The sequence below is a fragment of the Acomys minous genome (genome assembly GCF_964271855.1).
Source record: "Acomys minous genome assembly, chromosome: 2".
NCBI classification, from domain to species: domain Eukaryota; kingdom Metazoa; phylum Chordata; class Mammalia; order Rodentia; family Muridae; genus Acomys; species Acomys minous.
The window spans coordinates 23370062-23385001 of NC_140484.1; the positions used below are offsets into that span (position 1 = coordinate 23370062).

General features: G+C 41.5%; 1 protein-coding gene across 8 annotated transcripts in view; it reads left to right on the forward strand.

The window, feature by feature from the left end:
* CPEB3 (cytoplasmic polyadenylation element binding protein 3) overlaps window positions 1–14940 on the forward strand; it is a 204876-nt gene that overhangs the window by 101864 nt on the left and 88072 nt on the right. For 6 of the 8 annotated variants that reach the window (XM_084763887.1, XM_084763890.1, XM_084763885.1 and 3 more), the window contains exon 5: window positions 13829–13852. The exons of the other annotated variants lie outside the window; for them this stretch is intronic. In XM_084763887.1, coding sequence (XP_084620013.1) covers window positions 13829–13852 — 24 coding nt within the window. The remainder of the gene's footprint in view (window positions 1–13828; window positions 13853–14940) is intronic. 8 annotated transcript variants of the gene reach the window in all.

Sequence of the window (14940 nt, forward strand, 5' to 3'; positions counted from 1 at the left end):
GACTCGCTTTGTAGACCAGGCTGGCCTCGAACTCACAGCGATCCGCCTGCCTCTGCCTCCCGAGTGCTGGGATTAAAGGCGTGCACCACCACACCTGGCTCTGCGCTCTGCTGTTGCCTTTTTAACTTCATAGTATTTCGTGTATTCTTTTATAGCATTTTTGCCATCTCTTAGGATGTGATGAATCCTAAATCAACAGAATTCCAAATATAATCCCAGCCGCAGAGTGCTGAGACTAAAGGCGTGCACTACCACACCCAGCTTCTCCTCACTTTTTTGAGATGGAGTTTTTCATGGAACATGGAGTTCACCAAATCCTCTAGACTGGCAGGCCAGTGAACGTCCTTCTGACTCTTCCCTCTTCCTACACTCAACTCTCTGGCACTGGACGTGGTAGGCTTACAGACGGGTGCTGCTGTGCCCAGCTTTTACATGGGTCTTAGGGACTCAACTCAGGGCCTCATCCTTGTATGGGACTTTTTCTGACACAAGTCAAAGAAATTCTCTTTGAGATTTTGAAAATTTTATAAATAAGATCTTTATTGCTATTCTTTCTAAATCTGAGCAGACTTAGGAATTAAAGTACAGGTTCAATGTGAACACATTATAAGAAATGGATAATTAAAGCCGGGCGTGGTGGTGCATGCCTTGGAGACAGAGGCAGGTGGATTGGTGTGAGTTTGAGGTCAGCCTGGTGTACAAGGTGAGTCCAGGATAGCCAAGGCTACACAAAGAAACCCTGTCTCAAAAAAAAAAAACCCAAAAAACAAACAAACAAAAAAAACCACCATAAAAAACAAAACCAAAAAACCAAACTTCTTCCCCCCCAAAAAAAAAACAAAAACAGAAATCTATAATTAAATAGTAATTAGAGAGCCAGGTGTGTGGCACACACCTTTAATCCCAGCACTCAGAGAGGCAAAGGCAGGTGGATCTCTGTAAATTCAAGGCCAGCCTGGTCTACAAAGTGAGGCTGGGACAGCCAGGCCTGGTATACAAAGAAATCCTGTCTTAAAAAACCCAAACCCAAACAAACAAATAAAAAGTAATTAGAGAAATATATGATGTATAACACACGTTTGATGTTATGTATGTATGTTTGTAGGTTTGGATAGATGTTCTAAAACAATACTGTAAGGGGCCTGAGAGATTTTCTTTTTTATACTACCAAGGTGGGATTTAATAAAGATATTTTAATATGGGACCAGGGATAAAGGTTAAGAGGAGAGACTAAAGCATGGGTGTGGGCTTCTATTAAGAGAGTGTAACAGGGTAGCTCTACTTCTGTGCGGAGAAGCTTTCATAAATAGATAAACTAGCATTCAAGAATCTGTGTGGGACTTGACCAAGGTGACAAGGTGGAACCAGGAACATAGTTTCTTTTTGCTTTAAATACTTAAGAGTGATTCATCTCTCTCTCTCTCTCTCTCTCTCTCTCTCTCTCTCTCTCTCTCTCTCTCTCTCTGTCCCCAGTGTTTTAGCACAGGCATGCAAATTCAGTATCTTTGTAAAAATTACTTTTAGAATGGCCAGTCTGGTGGTCTACATAACTTGATACTAAACATTATAAATAAGTAAAGTTTGAAATTATCTTGTGCTTCTAATGGGTTTTAGAAGAGATCCCCTGTGTGCATGAAATTCCTCACGTAACAGCAGTTGATTTTCTTTCTCATAGTAAAGACGCAGGAACCAACTAGTTCCTTATTGTTCCCTGTGGACTTCCTGTTTGTCTTCTCCGTTTATGTAAGCAGTGTAGCCTGGACCTCCTGTTTGCAGTGTTCACCACATGTGTAATTAACTTAGAAAAAAAATCTGCTTGATCTGTACACATTTCAAAGAAGACCTCTCACTATGCCAATTATAACTCAGAGAAGAACAACACAGAACACTTTAGGTTGCAGCGGAAGCTCAGCGATACAGCAGGCGCCTGTCATGGGCAAAGCTCTGGGTTAATTCTTAGTGCTGCAGAAGAGAAAAGTGTATGCGTGCATCTGTGTGCATTACACCAAGAAATTTTTGCTTACGTTGGTGACTAGAAAAGAAAAATGCTTAGTTTTTTTTTGTTTGTTTGTTTTGTTTTGTTTTTCAAGACAGGGTCTCTCTGTGTAACCTTGGCTGTCCTGGACTCACTTTATAGACCAGGCTGGCCTCAAACTCACAGGGATCCACCTGCCTCTGCCTCCCGAGTGCTGGGATTAAAGGCGTGTGGCACCACGCCCGGCTGCTTAGTTTTTTTTTCATGGCTATAATATGTATATGTATAGTGGACATGTGATGTTTGATGCTGGTATGCATTGTGTAAAAAGTCATGATAACTAGCATAGTCATTACTTCACACTTTTATCATTTTTTTTAACAATGAAAATGTTTTAAACATGTGATTATTGCTGGGACTGATTGCACAGGGCTGTAATCCCAGAGACCCAAGATCATAAATTCAAGCCAGCCTGGGCTATGGAGCAAGTTTAAGGTCACTCTGTGCCAGTGGGAGGGGACTAGAGATGTCAGGGGCCGGGGGAGGGGACACAGAGATACTAGGGGCTGGGGAGATAGCTCAGATGGGATGAGGGCTTGAATCATTCTCCACCACCCACAAAGAAGCCAGGTGTGACATCATATACTCCCCGCGACAGGGACGGGGAGACAGTTCGAGCCTTGGCTCCTACTGGCTAGCCTACCCTAATTGTTGAGCCCCAGGCCACTGAGAGACGCTGACTCGAGAAACTGTGTAGATGGTACCCCAGGAGGAACAACATCTAAGGTTGTCTTCTGTCCTCCAAATACATGTGCACACACATGCATGTGCACCTGAATACATAGATGTGAACACACATAAAAATTAAATCAGGGCTGGAGAGATGCCTCAGTTGGTGATATGCTTCCATGCAAGTATAAAGCCCTGAGATCAATCCCCGATACCCATAATTTCCCCCAGCAATATGTGCCCGTCACCCCAGCTCTGGGGACAGGAACGAGAGGATCTCTGGAGCTTGCTCACCAGCCACTCAGGCTGAGTCAGTGATCTCCTGGCTCAGTGACACTGAGGAGGACACCTGAACTCAACGTCTAGTTTCTACACACGTGCACGCATAATTGCACGTGGGTGCGTGAACACGTACGCAGAAACTGGCTAAGATGTATAAAAGTACTTATTCAACATTTCTCAAAAGAAGGCATGCAAATAATAGCCAGTAGAAATTAAAAACAAGGGGGCTGGAGAGATGGCTCAGAGGTTAAGAGAACTGGCTGCTCTTCCAGAGGTCCTGAGTTCAATTCCCAGCAACCACGTGGTGGCTCACAACCCTCTAGAGTGAGATCTGTTGTCCTCTTCTGGCATGTAGGCACACATGCAGGCAGAATATGGTATAAATAATAAGTACAATATTTAAAAAATAAGAAATTAAAAACAAAACCCCAAACCCATTGTTGCTTACCACTCAGGAATTGCAAATCCAAACCATGAGGAGGTGATACTTCATTTCTGTTGGAATGACTCTTACAAAACAATAGTGAGTTTTGGACAGGATGTGGAGAAAAGCCCCCTTAACCCTATCCTGCCAATGTCAACATTAACTAGCACAGTCATTAATAGTACAACTTTTTTTTTAAATTAAAAATAGAACTGGCATATGACTCAGCAATCAAAGGTATAGATCCAAAGGAAGTTACACATTCTTGGCCATGTGTAAACACTATTAAAACACTATTCACAGTAGCCAGGTAGCCATCAAAGGATGAGTGAGGTATGTATACATAGTGGAATGCTATTCAGCCCAAAATGATGAAATACCGCAGCCAGTGAGCTGACTCAGCAGGTAAAGCCACTCACTGTCAAGCCTGGCAACTAGGGTTCAATCCCTGTATCTGCGTGGTGGAAAGTGAACCAGTTCCTCAGATTGTCCTATGACCTATACACAAGTACCTTGGCATGCATGTGTGCACCTATACACACACACACACACACACACACACACACACACACACACACACACAATATAAATGAAATCTTGTTGTTAGCAACATCATGGATTAACCTTAAAAACATGTTAAATGAAACAAGTCACAGAAAGACAAATGCCATATGACCTTGCCCATTTGTGGGATGTGGTTTTAACATTACTGTTTCTCCTTACTGTGTATGTTTCAGCCAGGTGGAAAGTTGTTTTGTTTTTTTTTCAGGCTAGGAGCCAGTCCAGGTATGGGGCAAATGAAGAGCATTTTCTTGTGGCTGGAGCTGTTCTCAAACTCCTAAATAAGTTATTTTTGAAGGAACCTTTGGTTTTTGTTTGTTTGTTTGTTTTGTTTTGTTTTATTAGAGAAGCCCCCTAGTAGGCAGGGGACATAGAATGCTGACCGAAGGGCCCACCCAGCACCGGTGCTGCTGATCCCTGAATATATGGCTGTCCATGCATTTGTCTGCTTTTCTCTCTCAGTTCTCTACATTGTTTTGGGGTTTGTAATTGTAGAATTAACAAGCATTGACTGCCCCAAATAATCAGAAGCTGGGAATTCATAACGTCTGAAGAAATCTCATAAGAATTTTTGGCATAGGAGTATGGAGAAGATGGTTTGTCGAAAACAGATGTTCTTTGAGACGAGGTCTTGGCATCTTGGTCTTCAACTCTTGATTCTCCTGCCTTAGCCTAGTGGTGGGGCAAAAAAAGCATGTGCCACTACATAGGATAAATGATAAAAATCTGAGTGCCTTTCTCTGCAGTAAACAGTCTCAGGCCAATTTGATGCTGGCTGAATCAGATGCAGTTCCTGGGGCATAAATCATTAGTAGGTTCCCCCCGCCCCGTTGTCATCAGCACACTCCAACACTGAAACTCTTGTACCACACAGAATTCTGCTCATGAGGAATCTCAGCAGTACTAGTACTGTTATTTTTGAAGCGTATAAATAGATGAAACGGTCTTCCTGAGAAAGATGGATTAGAATCAGAGAAGTGGGAAAGGAGTTTTAAACACCCAAGTAACTTACAATAATGTGTGAATGTGGTAGATAAAGATGTGCTGTTTCTATCTGCAGTGTTCATGTTGTTTATGGAGAAATTTATCTTCTCTATTTTTTACTTGGTCTGAGAATAATTGCATTATAAGTATCTTTTCAACCACTATAACAATAAAAAAGAGGAATATTAAGGACAAACTTCACCTTCCTGCTCTTTGGGCATTTACATGCTAATGAAGGGAATGGGAACATTTTAGTCTTAACCTTAAGCTCTCATGTAAAATTATTCTATGACTTATTTCTGAGAGAAGCTAATGGACAGCATTAGATATTTGAATATAAAAGTGTGAGTGTATGAGTGTGTGCACATGAGCAAAGATTGGACATAGGGCATCATGCGTGCTAGTCAAGTATTCTGCCACCAGCTACAGTCCCAGTCCATTGATTGTAACTTAACGTGTTGCCTACTCAGATGATGATTTTAAAAAATGTTTGAGCCAGGAGTGGTGGTACATACTTCCAATCCCAGCTCCCTGGAGCCAGACAGGTGGATCTTGTGAGTTTGAAGCCAGCCTGGTCTACATAACAAGTTCCACGACAGTCAGGACAATGCAGTGAGACCTTGTCTCAGAAAAACAAACAAATTGTCAGAAGCTGGAGAGAGATGGCTCAGCTCCTAAGAACACATACTGCTCTTGCTTTCAGGGGCCCAAGCTTTATTGCCAGTCCCTACCACATTAGATGCTCACAACTGCCTGTCATTCCAGCTCCAGGAGGATCTGAGGCCTCCAGCATTTGAGGACACCCAAACACATGTGCATACACACATGCATACAACTAAAAATAATAGATCTTTTAAAAATTCAGTTGCCAGGGCGGGAGAGATGGCTCATCAGTTAAGAGCACTTCCAGAGGTCCTGAGTTCAATTCCCAGGAACCACATGGTGGCTCACAACCATCTACAATGTGATGTGATGCCCTCTTCTGGCCTGCAGGGGTACAGGCAGGCAGAGCACTGTATACATAAAGAGTAAATACATAAAAAAAAATTCAGTTGCCAACTAAAGACACAACATTTGCTGGTGTGAGGCTGTAGATCAGTTGGTAGAGTGGGTGCCTCCCATACAGAACGCCCTGGGTGTGTTTGCCTGTAATGTTAGATTACATGAGGCCAAGCAGGAGGAGTGGACATTCTAGGTTCCTCTACATAGTAAGTTTGGGTCAGCTATAGCTAGGTGAAGCCCTGTTTCAAAATTAAAAAGTAATCATTGTTTGCAAGGGTTGGTTTGCTTTTTGAGATACCCTAGGCTGGTCCTGGAAATTGCTAAGTAGCTAAAGATGACCTTGAAACCTTCATCTTCCTGCTGTCACCTTCCAGATGCTGGGATCACAGACTTGTTTAGTCATACCCAGTAAGCAAGGGAGCTTTGCTTTTTGTATGTTTGTTTGAGACAGGATTAAAAGGAAAGTAGTCACGTAGCAATTTGCCCTTTGGTAACTTTGGTATGTATGTTAAACAGCTTAAAATAAAACATTACAAATGTATTTATTAGTTTACTGGCTACAAATTAATGCAAGAAATCCAGATGCTAATGTAGTATACATACATACATGCAGGCCAGACACTCACCATACAAGCAAAACAACTTTAAAGAGAAGTTGATAGTAAGGAATTAAAGTTGAGGAATTAGGTGTAGTGGTGAATGCTTTTTTTCCCCAGCACCAGGGAGACAAGGGTAGATGGGGTTTCTTGCGTTCCTGGCCATTCTGTTCTACAGGGTGAATTCCAGGAAAGCCAGAAACCCAGAAAACCCTGTCTCAAATAATAATAATTTATTTTAATGTGTTTAGTATATTTTAATAATGAAAATATTGTAACTATTATTGTTGTTATTATTATTTCAAAGATCCTAAAAACTTGGGGAACTCAGAGCTGGTAAACACAGTAAGAAAAGAATAAAATCAACATGCAGAGCAGGGCGGGGCAGGGCAGGGGAGAGGCAGGAGGATCTCTTGAGCTCCGGGTCAGTCAGGTCTACATAGCAGGTTCCAGGGCTACACAATGAGACTGTTTAAAAAGCAAACCTAAAGCCAGGTGTGGCGGCGCACGCCTTTAATCCCAGCACTCAGGAAGAGAGGCAGGTGGATCTCCATGAATTCCAGGCCAGCCTGGTCTGCAAAGTGAGTCCAGGACAGCCAAGGCTGTTACACAGAGAAAAACCCTGTCTCACAAAACAAAATACAAACAAACAAAAAGCAAACCTAAAACACCAGAATAAACCTAACCAAACAAGTCAAAGACTTCCATGATGAAAGCTCTAAAACATGGAAGAACCTGAGGCTAGTAAGGTCACTTCACGGGGACAGGCTCTTGCTATGCAGCACTGGTGACCCCAGTAGGTCCTAGGACACAAGGAAATGCGTAAGCGGAGAACAAATCCACATATTTGTCCTCTCACTGCCACCTGTGCACTGTGGCCGCATTGCCCCATTAAATAGTAACGTAAAAATCACCAAAGGAAGTAGTTGAGGATAGAAAACCCCCTGTGCTCGTGAATTGGCAGAGTTAATACTGTGAAAATGACTGTGTTATCAAACGTGATCTACAGACTCAATGAAATCATCATAGGAATTTCAATGGCATTCTTCCCAGAACAAGAAAAAAAAAATCCTGAAATTCCTCAGCACAAAAGACAAATTAAATAGAGCAATGCTGTAGGTACAACAATATTCTATCTCAAACCATATTACAGAGCTATACTAAGAAAAACCATGCCTCATATTTGACCATGTTCCCTGGAGGGGGAGGCCTGGCAGTACTCAGAGGAAGGACAGCAGGCTACCAAGAAGAGACTTGATACCCTATGAGCATATATAGGGGGAGGAGGTCCCCCTCAGCCACATTCATAGGGGAGGGGAGTAAGGGTAAAATGGGAGGGAGGGAGGAATGGGAGGATACAAGGGATGGGATAACCATTGAGATGTAACAAGAATAAATTATTTTTAAAAATAGTTAAAAAAAAAAAAAAGAAAGAAAAACCACATGGTACAGGAACAAAACCAATGTGTAGGTGGGTAGGTAGCATAGAATGGGAGACTGAGGACAAGCATGATGCGTATTTGTAGTCTCTAAACTCAGAAGGTTAGAGCAAAATGGTTGCCATGAGTCCGAGGGTAGCCTGGAGGACCACTGTATGAGACCCTGGCGTAAACTCAGAAGGTTAGAGCAAAATGGTTGCCATGAGTCTGAGGGTAGCCTGGAGGACCACTGTATGAGACCCTGGCAGAAACTCAGGAGCAAATAGGAAGGCAGGCACAATGGTGCCACGCTGTCGTCCCAGCACTTTGTAGAGGGTGGTAGAGGATTGAGAGTTTAACAGGAGATTGAGTTACATGAAACCTGGTCTCGAGCCACACAAACCACATATGAGTACAGCTACCTAATCCTTGGCAAAGGTGTCAGGAATATTCATTGAAAGGACAGCATCTTCAAAACATGGTGCTGGGGAAACTGGTCACCCACATATAAAAGAATGTAATTAGACCCTTATCTTTAACTCTATAAAAAAAAGTGTGTGTGTGTGTGTGTGTGTGTGTGTGTGTGTGTGTGTGTGTGTGTGTGTGTGTTTCAAATGAATCAAAGACCTTAAGATCTGACATTCAAGCAGCTTAGGAAAACATAGGAGTGTATACACAGAGACTTTCTGCAAAGGACTCCCAAGAGTTAACAGGTAGGATTGTATGAAATTAGAAAGTTCTTACAAAGCCAAGGAAACTATGAACAGAGGGAAGAGACAGCCCATAGAAGAGGAAAAACGTGTCCTTCAGCTGCACGTCCAGTAGGGGATTAATACCTAGAATTTGTACAGAATTAACAAAAAAACTCATCTAAACAATTCATGGGGGTAAGGAATTGAGTGGACATGCATCACCTCAAAGGAAGACCTGCAAATGGCCAATAAATGTCTGTAAAAGTGTTCAATATCCTTAGCCGTAAGACAAATGCAAACTGCAACTGCTTAGATTATATCTCACCCCAGTGAAAATTGCTCTCATCAAGAAAACAAATGACAGTAGCCTGATGTGATGACTCACACTTGTAACTCTGCCACTTGAGAGGTACAAAGGAGGCTCACCCTGAGTTTGAGGTCAGCCTGGGCTACACAGTGAAATCCTGCCTCAAATAAAGGACAAATACAAAATGTGAGGAGAACCTTTGTACGTTGCTGGTGGGAATGTCCAAGGGACTGTGTAGCCACTGTGGGAATCAACATGGAGATTCCTAAAGCCTCCGGAAGTATTATCTAGCAGTAACACCCCTGGTATACGCCAAAGGATTCTAAGTCAGCAGTGTACAGAGATTGCTTTGTACCCATATTTATTACAGCCAGCTTATCAATAGATAAGATAATGTATGTACGCATTGGAGCGCATGCCCTAACCCCAGCACTGAGGAGGCAGGCAGATCTCCTGAATTTGAGGCCAGCCTCTTATAATAGAGTGTTGCAGGACAACCAGGCCTACACAGTAAGATTCCGTATTTAAAAAAAAAATGTGGTACATATGAAATTTCACCTATGAAGACAAATGAAATTATGCCATTCAGGAAAATGAATGGGTCTGGAGATCATTATGTAAGTGAAATAAGCCAGGCTTAGACAAATATTATGTTTTCTTTCATGCGGAATCTACACACACACCCACACACATACACACACACACACACACACACACACATACACACACACACACACACCACCCCCTCCAAAGAGGAAGAATGGGAACTGTAAGAGGAAAAGAAGGTATCTAAAGAAGGGAGGAGGGCCTGGAGAGATGGTGGCTCTGCTGTTAAAGGCAGGGCTCACAGCCAAACATACAGGAAAGGAAGAGGGAGGAACAAGAAAGAATTATGGAAGTGCATGTGTCATGAGAACAGAAGGTGACACTATTTGGGGATAGGAAGGAAAGCAACAAGAGGGAGAGGAAAATGAGGAAGTCCACGTGGCAAACGAGAACCAGGTATTATAGCATACATGTTGAAAATGTCACAGGAAAGCCCATTTCTGTATATACAAGCCAAAATAACAAACATTTTAAGAAGATTTTTGGGACCAGTTTATTGGCTTGTGCTTGTCCTGCAAGGCCTGACCTATGTTTGATCCCCAGAGCCCATGGACATAATCTGGCTATGGTGGCTTAGTTTCTGTACTGGGTATGGGGACACTGAGGCAAGTGTATCTATATGGATCGCTGACCAGACAGTTGGAGAGATCTAGGCCAAATGGACAGTACTTAAGCAACGAAACCCAAGGCTGTCTTCTGGCCCCACACAAAAATCACACACACCACACAAATATGGTCTCACAAAAGAATATAAAAATATATAAAATTTAGGATTAAGGCTATATATAGTCCAATGTCTTTTTGGCATGCACCAAGTTATGGATATTCTGATACTCAGCGCTACTTTAAAAAATAAGATATTGGAGTAATTAGAAAAAATTGCATCTTACTATATTAATACATTCATAGATGGCACATGAAAAAGATATTAGTCATGTCATATGTAACATATGCACACCTGTAACCCCAGCATTTGAGAGGTGGAGGCAACCTAGGCTGACCTGGAGTCATGTAAACCAGTATAGACTTGAATTTGTGATCACAGCCCCCCCACCCATCATTTTTGTTGTTGTTGTTGTTGTTTGTTTGTTTGTTTGTTTTTGTTTGAGACAGGGTCTCTCTGTGTATTGGCTGTCCTAGACTCACTTTGTTGACCAGGCTGGCCTCGAACTCACAGCGATCCACCTGCCTCTGCCTCCCAAGTGCTGGGATTAAAGGCGTGTGCTACCATGCCTGGCTTGTTTTTGTTTTTTGAGACAGGGTTTCACTTGTAACCTTGGCTGTCCTGAAATCTACTATGTAGATCAGGTTGGCCTTGAACACAAGATCTGTCTACTTGTGCCTTCTGTGTTGTGATTAAAGGCTTGCACCACAACTCACCTTTTTTTTTTTTTTCTTTTTAAGTGGTACAGTATTTACTGGTTGCAGTAGTAACTGGAAGAAAGGAGGGATATATTAGCCATTGTTCCTACAAAAGCATCTATGGACAGTATCTCCATATTCTTTTTTGTTTTCCATGCAGGTCACTTTATGCTGGCTGATAGGGAGTTTTTGTATTTCCATTGTTTTCCTTTATTCCTTTAGAGATTATACTATAATTACATCATTTTTCCCTTTCCTCATTTGAAGTTTTTATGTTCACCATTCTTCCTTAAAGTTGTATTTATTTATAGAGGAAAGCACTTCATTTTATTTCCAAATTCTTCCTCAGTATTTATTACCTTTCCCTAATGGAAGCATTTAACTCCAATTGGACTGTTCACAAATAGTTCTTATATAAAGAGGTTTGCCAAATTTTAAATTACCATCAGAACTGGCCTATGATCTGCAGACTATCCTAGCATGCCATGCATTTTTCTCTCTCTTGACTGTATATTCTGCTAAGAGACTATTTTGTTTGTTCGGTGCCAGTTTGGAACCCAGCCTTGTGATTGTATATGTACAAATGTTCATATGAGTGTGAATGTATATGGCAGCCAGAGGTTGACATCAGGCGCGTGACAGTGTCTCTCACTGAACCCGGAGCTCACGCACGCACGCACACACGCACGCACCACAAAGCTGCACATGTTGTGTCAGACATGATGGCCCATGTCTTAAATCCTCAGAGGTACCTCTGAGGCAGAGGCAGGAAAATCTCTGAGTGGCGGGACAGCTGGAGCTACATATTAAGACCCTGTGTCACAAAAACAAAAACAAAAACAAGCCATAAATTTGAATTTTACATTAAATCATATTCATAGGTGTGAAACATAGAGTGAGCATTCATTTTTAGCTGCCATAATAGTAATCCCATAGGGATCACAGATAAATTACTGGTTAGGACCAAGGTGGAACATATTTAAATTCTTCAATGAGGACAGAAACAAAGTGTCCCAGATTGCTTCTTAAATTGCTTGTCTGTTCTGTGTGCTGTCCTGCCATCAGGAGCCCATTTCATGAACTTTAAAAATGAGTTCAAGGCCATCCTGGCCTACAGAGTGAGTCCAGGACAGCCAAGCCTACACAGAGAAACCTTGTCTCGAAACAAAACAAAACAAAACAAAGCAAACAAAAAAGCCAACAACAACAAAAGAAAGTTCCTCTACATGTAAGCCCTTTTAGATGCTCTTTGGAACTCATCTCCTGTGGACGAATGGAAACAGTAACAGTTCTGTAAATTCCCATGAGATTTGCAGGTTGTGGTAAGGTTGGGGGAATTAGGACTAGAACTGGGTAATTCTTTCTCATCTTTTAGTGGAGGGAAAGTAAAAAGAACAAAGGTAGAAGTGACATCAAATTAGAAATGTGGTGGTGGTGGTGGCCTTTAATCCCAGCACTCAGGAGGCAGAGGCAGACAGATCTCTGAGATCAAGGCTAGCCTGGTCTACAGAGTAAGTTCTAGGACATCCAGGGCTACACAGAGAAATGCTGTCTTGGGGGGGAAAAGTGGCAAGTAATGAGACTAGTAAGTGGTTTTGATGTTGTTGAAAAGTCTGGAGTCTTCAAGGAATATGCTTTCTTCTCGTCTTATACTACAAATATGACCCCATATTATGATCCCTTTTCAGTGTAAATTAATTTTGTGGCATTTATGCTTCAAAAAAAATAGATTAAATACAGTTTAAATTCACATTTATTTTTACAGACTTGGATATTTCAGATTTTAACATTTTTTTCCCATTCTAAAAGTCACTGTAAGTAACTAGTAGTAGACGAAGCATCAGTGCAGCTCTGCTAACACTCCCTGAGTTGTGAGGAAGCCCACCTTCCAAGTTCTGCTATTATGGACCCCCTTGGGCGAATCCAGAGCCTCGATTGGTCTCTACTTTTCATTTAATGGATGTAAAATGTAGTATTTTCTCCCTTCTCCTGACACAGTATATGACATGATGTGTAAAACAAGTGGGGTGAGTAAGAGAAAGCTCACTAAGAATTTTATAGAAACTAGGCTGGGGGATGGCTCGGTGGTTTCAAACATTGTCAAGCAAAGTGTGAGAGCACTGGAGTTTGGTTCCCTGTGCAAAAGCCAAGCATGTATGCTTGTGATCCCAGCATGCAGAGGGCGGACAGGCTGGCCAGCTAGACTAGTCAGACTCAGCAAGCTCTTGGTTCAACGAGCAACCTTGCCTCAGTAAAGTGCTGAGCAGTTAAGGAAGATACATAGTAGCTAGCAGCTTCAGGACTCCATGTGTATGTGCACAGACACTTGCACACACACATGTGAACATACACACACACACACAATTCACAGAAATGGAGTCTTTAAAGAAAAAACCAATGGCATATAATTTCTATACAGTTTCAGGACATTCATGAAACATGCATGTGTGTGTGTGTGTGTAGTAAGAAGTTTTGAATGCCCACCACATACCCACTACTTTTAGTTATTTAAAATAATATTTTCCCCAGCATGATGTCTGATGGTAACATAAAGTTCAAATGAAGACTTACAAATTATTTTTAAAGAGGAACTCTTAAATCTATGTCTGATATAGACGACAGGCCCCAGCATATCCAATATAATCCTTACAAGACCGGGGGAACTCAGCACACCTGGAGGTGCTGCCACAGCCAGTTGAGTTGTTCCGACAGTGATCTGGGCTGATGCTGCATGGAGGTCCCCCTGGTGTGTCAGCAGCGAGGCTGAACAGTGTCTCCAGATTTACAGTTTCAAGAATACTTAGAAAACGCTGTGTGAACATCTTTTTTAATTTCTAAATTCACCATTTTGATACAAATACCCATGGTTTTCTTCTGTGTTTACATGCAGCCAGGAGCTATGGGCGGAGACGAGGTAATTTTTTTTTTTTTAATGAGATCTTTTGCTTGCTAAACCGTGAGTAAGTATGAGGATGTATGTGTGTATATAAGACAGTAATTAATGTATGGCCTGATGTTTTAGCTTAATTGTTTTAGAAAAGTAATTTTATTATATTTATTTTTTCTGCTTATTGGTAATTTGTTCTTTTAATCATAATAAAGATACAGCAAAGACAACCATATCTGAAGTTTTTATTGCTTGGATTTTGTGAATGAACATGAGGAAATAAAGGCCAAGTTTATGTATTTTTCTGCCCTGTATTTATATGGTTTTTGTCACATATGATTTAGAGGGTAGAGGATAATATTTGAGGGCAATTTTTGGTTTTACTAAGTGGTTAGTGAGTATTTTTTTCTGTTGCATTCAAAGACAAGTTTCTTCTAAGGCTAGGAGAAGCTTGCATCTTAAGGCCCTTCCATGGTGTGTGTGTGTGTGTGTGTGTGTGTGTGTGTGTGTGTGTGTGTGTGTTTTTCTCTAAGGAGGTACCACAAAATTTGTTTTAGTCTCTGTAAAACCTAAATTAACTAATATAACTTTCATTTGTGTAATGCTGTAACCAACTTAACTATTTCCACATGTGTAACTGTCTACAAATGGCAGCAGGAGGAAGCCTATCAGATGGCCAGGGTGGGATTTAGGGCAAATACCTGGGCTGAGGTGGAAGCCTCTGACTCAGTTCTGGTTTCCTCATCTGCAGATTATGAAGTAATAGAACCACCATGTCCAGTGTCACAATATCAGAAGCTCTAGTTGTAGGAAAAGGTGCACATGCCTGTCAAGCATTCCACAAATGTGAGATCTGTCTGCTGCTCATTGCAGAAGCTGGAGAGGATGACGCTGGCTTGCTGTGTGGCTTCAAGTTAACGCTGGAGCTAAAATCAGAATCTGTCTCTGTTTCATATCTGCTAATGTTTACCTTTTATCAGGATGTCTCTGACTTACCTTGTTATAAAGAGAAAATAATGATACTAAATTGATGGTATTTTATTATTTATCACATAGCACATATTTATTGTATAAATAAATTGGCTGAATTTAATGTATGTATGATGGATGATAAT